Source organism: Lycium ferocissimum, unplaced genomic scaffold (genome assembly GCF_029784015.1).
Source record: "Lycium ferocissimum isolate CSIRO_LF1 unplaced genomic scaffold, AGI_CSIRO_Lferr_CH_V1 ctg26457, whole genome shotgun sequence".
NCBI lineage: Eukaryota > Viridiplantae > Streptophyta > Magnoliopsida > Solanales > Solanaceae > Lycium > Lycium ferocissimum.
In genome coordinates, this window is record NW_026722951.1 from 1,797 (window position 1) to 6,943 (window position 5,147).

Consider the following 5,147-nt stretch of genomic DNA (forward strand, 5'->3'; position numbering starts at 1 on the left):
GAACCACAACAGAACCTAACCTAAACAAACTAAAGAACTTAATGATAATCTTGATATGCTCGGGTCTTCGTCGCCATGCAGTTGGCTCTTCTAAGACTAAGTGTCAATTGCGACTTAAGTCTCTCATTGGAATGTTGCGATTTGTGGTTGTGGTTAAGCTCCAAAGCTTCTTCGTGTTGTCTTTACATAGTAGTAGTTGCCGCCTTGAATAACTGAATCCTAGCAGGTTTTAGTTTCATTAATTGTACCCAAAAACCAAACCTTGTTAGACTTGGATCTTCCTTTCTTTCCTTATAGTGTGTCGGCTTCCTTGTCCTACTACAACACTAATTTCCATGTTGATCAACTTATGATATTTGTAGAATATTACCATAACTTGAAATCCAACTCTGCATCGAATAGGAGTCGGTCAATATTCCGCTTCTAACGTCGGTATTTAAATATCTTCCGCCTAAATAAGTTAAGGATCAATTCCTTCGAGCGCTTTGTCGATATGACTGCCCACTAAATCCTTCGAGTTCGTCAGATGTCTGGTTCTTCACATGAATTCTTCCTTATATCTCGCTTGATTGTCATTGGATACATTGTTTGTCAAATCATCAAAACTTTAATGTAAGCTCATGATCATTGAGCCAGCTGCTACTCAACATACATATAATCGCAAAGCTCTAACGAGATACCTATAAGCTCTAACATTTCATGCAAAAATGAGGCATTCACAGACATGTAATAATGTAATTAAGTTCCGGGTTTAACATATTAAAACTCTAAAATATACATATTGCACACTAATCATGTCAACCACCAAAACACGAGCCTATAACTCTGATGCCAATAGTTTTTTGTTGAATCGTAAATACTAGTTAAAGAGACTCACTTCAAGCTTTTACGAAGAGAATTTGCAACGACCACGACCTCTTCTCATTGTACTGCCAGAGTCCTCACGAGGCGGATCTTATGTGAAAACCCTAATCGTTTCTATTATGATGGATAACCTTACCGTAAACAACCATAATGTTATTTATATAGGCTAGCTCTAGGATTTTACGTTGAAGAATAATTAACAGGCTTGTGGGCCATCAAACACCCCTTATGGGTGAACCCGACCTAATGATATTTTCCAACACCGCTAAAACCAAAAGAAGCTACAACTATTTAGAGTTTAGACCCACGTCGAGGGGGAATTGGAGATGAAGGTGATAGATTACAATTCCTCATTAAGACTTACCATAACACTTTCACGACCGAGCCAAGAATAGAAGAGGTTCTCCTCCCACTCATTATTAAGATATGTATACTGGATCACATAGCATTCCCCACTGTATAGATTTGTCTGTTCAGCAACAGGAATAACCTTTCTATTATCACCATCTATCCCCCAAACCTGAAAAGGTGGAAAGTCAGTTAGAATCTTTAGAAAAGACGGACTACAGCCTAAATGCAACTGTTGATCTTCCACAAAAGAACCTTCACTACACCGCTGAAATCCATAAATGAGTGGTCATCTTCAGCATCGTCAGGGAGTTCCTTGACATCATAACCATGCTGCTTGAATATTGCTGCAAGTAGACATATTGACCAAAAAACAAAGTACCAGGCATCAGAAACGAGCTGTAGGGTCTGTAATCCCATATTCTTGTTTGGTCAAAGAGGTTGTAGAAGTACAAACCTGCTACTTTCTCTCGACCTTCTTCATAAAGCTTTGGCTCTACAAATAGCGGCCAATTGCTAAAGTATGACTTAAAGGAAGCAGTTTCTGATCCCTCAGTTATGAAAGTTAAATGGGTACTGCTTGATCTGCCCTCAGATCTGAGGAAACCCTGCAAGGAAAAACAGTCATTAGGCAGCTAATAGTTCCCTTTAAAGCATGCATCAGATAACAAGCTGCAGTACACACGCATGAAACATCTTTCTCTGCTAATAGCATGCTGTCTATCAAATTTTTTACTTAATTTATTCTTCAACAATAAAATTGTAGTTAGGACTTGTTACATCATCAGGCTGCCTAGGTATGATTTTTCATAGAGAAACTTGGGAAAGTAAAGAGCGGTCAGAAAGCCTAGTATGTTGACGTAGAGGCTAAATTGATTTATTATGCTGATAACTCTAAACGTGGGCTTTGTCAACATATTTTAAGACGACCATAGTGGACAGCATCAATGTATGTGTAACTAAAATGGAAACCCCAACAAATTAAACACAACAAAGCTAGACACCATTTGTTTTCTACTGTGTGTGTGTGGGGGGGGGGGGGGGGGGATGATGTATCTAAAAAATTTATCCTCAAAGAAAATATTACAACATTGTAAGTTAAATTTCTTACATGAAACCAGCTGAGGCATTATACATTTCATAAGAGCCACATGGGTGTTATATCTCTCCCTATTTACTGCATGTTTGCAAATAATAAGTAACACAAATTTTGGTATTGGTACAAACTGATAAAGATTTTTAATGGCACTTGTTAAGTCCTCAAGATTTATTACTTAATGCAATCATGTTGGAGAAAAACAAGATATTTGTAATAGAATAGAATTAGTATTAAACTACACATATGTTCGCTGCTTCGCAGAGCATAGCTGGTCCCAAGTTGGACAAAATTGTTCCATTATCCAAGCAGAGGGATAAAAAAGAAAGCTAGAAGGCAAGGCTTCAATGATCTATAAGGCTGAAAGCTACCCAAATGAGAAGAGTTGCAGTAGGATGACGACGGGGAAATGACAGATTCGGGAGCAGAAAACTACACTTACTTCAACAGCTGAGATTGAAATCTTTCGTTCTGTGACTGATGTATTTCTTCCCATCCAAACAAACAGCTCAGCATCACAATCCAACATATAGCACTTGTTAGGTTCTAGTGTCTCTTTGCTTACCACACCAGTTTCACCCTGGCATACTTTCCCCTGAGTAGTTATCCTGTCAACCAGAGAACCTTAAAGCAAACCTCAGTGTATGGTCGATCCAGATGATGTCAGATAAGTAGTGAGAATACAAGCCTAGAAAATAATGCCTTAGAAACTGCAGATATTTTTTATTCTTTCACTGATATCTACCGACAGAGTTTTCATGAGTTAAAAAGAAAATAAGCAGTGCAATTAATTTGACCTAGTTGATCTCTTTAGAAAATCTGCCATAAGGATAAAATTAAATATATAATTGGTGTCTTTGCATCCTCGGAAAGAGAGATGGAAACAATTGAAGCAGAAAGGAGTTCATTAAATCTTACCAGAATATTTTCATACTTGAAGTTTCAGGTATTTCCTGCATATTCGACGTTATATCTCGTGGAATGGGAGCATAACCACCAAATAAACTCCAGAACTCCCCAACATCAGGGTCACCAGAAAATTTTCCATCATCTGATACCAAGAGAATAAGTGAACTTCAGTCCTAAAGTATATAATTAGATTAAGTCATCCAAACGGCTAAAACAATTCCAACCTATAATAGCAATATCACAGTTTCCATTATGCTTGTTCTCTCTAACATATTGAACAACTTCCAGGCCCTTGGCTCTTTCTTGAATACTTGAGTTACACCCACAGAAAATAAAAATCTTGGAGGCTGTGTCGAGTATGAATACATCATTGTGGTTTAGGGATGTTCTACTAAAGGGTACCTGCTCAGCATAAAAAGGAATTATACTTCTTAAGGAGAGTTCCCATTAGTCACTTAGAGTATATCAACATGAATAACCGAAATTTAGCAAGGAGGATAGCTTATTCAGGTGAAGTCACGTATCCAACTGTTGAATAATGGACCCATATAACGTAACATCAGTCACAATATTGCACTTTCATGCTGGCTTACAAGAATGTCTAAGGTATTTCTTCTTGTTAATTTAAATGAAGCACCTCTGAATTTCACCTGCTATTTGAGACAAATTATAATATCCGCACATAGATAGAAATACATATCACATGGAAAGTCAAAATATACTGGGATGCTTCATCAATTACTAATGAGAATATTCTTTTTTTGTTATGACCTTCATCAATTATCAATGAGAATATTCTTACTTCTTTAACATGAACAACGCGGTCTCCCTTGCATGTCAATAGGGTGATCAGGTAAGTATCACTGTCTGCATCTCCTGGGCCCAAAGAGAAGACACCTTCCACTGGGATAATACATGGTTTAAAGTATGACAAAAACTTCTGTGTTTCTTGTCCTTGAACTTCACGATATTGCACAGTATGGGACCCCAGAGCTGCATCCAGTTCAAGAGCTTTGTCTGATACCAGCGTTGAATCTACCTGTAAAACCATTATCTGTAACATAAGTAACTGAGTTCCAAGCTCAGATGTAGCTATCCAGCTTAGCAATGACATAAGAGCAACGGTTGACGAAAAGCTTTCCATGACTAAACTACATTTACTTAGAAGTCTCCTTTATGCTATTGAGGCCCAATTGTCCATCTATGCCTTGAAGCTTCTGAAATACCTCCAAAAACTATTGAATGACCAGAAGTCCAGCAACTACGAAGCTAGATCAATTGTTCCTCCTTTGGCAATTGGTTACATCACTTAGTTAAGCATTTGCAGTTTTGGTTTAGCTTGTAATGTAGTCCTGATAAGAGATATAACAAAGAAAATGTAAAATTACCTGATTAGCATTATTTCCAAGCCAATAGTGTACATCATGCTGAGAAGTGCCACATTTAAGCAAGACTGTCTGCGCCATGAAAAGGAAATATTGTATTTTTATTTCAAATAAGCCCCGCATCAGTGAATTAGCCCTCTCTACAAGTCATTCAGCTAACATATGTAATACCAACATAGTACAAATGTCAAAAGTAGCTAGTTGGCTACATTGTCAGCTTACACTCAAGAGATATTTCAAGAGGAACTAGGACATCTGAAGACACTTAAAGAATTTAGATTAAGGCTCTGAAACTTACATGCAATACTAGATAAGCACTTCCAGAAAAAAATTTCCCATGTGAGGATTTAGGGACTGGAACTAAGTGAAGATTCTCCACAGACCAGATATGTAAACCACTGGATAAGAGTTAAGAATGAAGTACACATCAACATGAAACTAAAACTAAACAAAAATCCAAAAGAACAATAAATCCATTTATGCACTTGAAAAACCAAATAAACAATGAGGTCGATATAAATTACAAGACGTTAGTGCTGTCTCTA

The 5,147-nt window shown here is 37.3% G+C and overlaps 1 protein-coding gene across 1 annotated transcript; it reads right to left on the reverse strand.

The window, feature by feature from the left end:
• Positions 1–1,161: 1,161 nt before the first annotated feature.
• LOC132043636 (villin-1-like) lies at positions 1,162–5,000 on the reverse strand (the record flags this gene model as incomplete). The annotated part of the gene is made up of 9 exons (XM_059434112.1): positions 1,162–1,384; positions 1,468–1,559; positions 1,670–1,820; positions 2,751–2,916; positions 3,227–3,359; positions 3,442–3,619; positions 4,020–4,256; positions 4,606–4,674; positions 4,901–5,000. Coding segments are annotated over 9 exons (1,306 nt in total), but the record flags the coding sequence as incomplete, so codon positions are not given.
• Between the last annotated feature and the right edge of the window lie 147 nt (positions 5,001–5,147).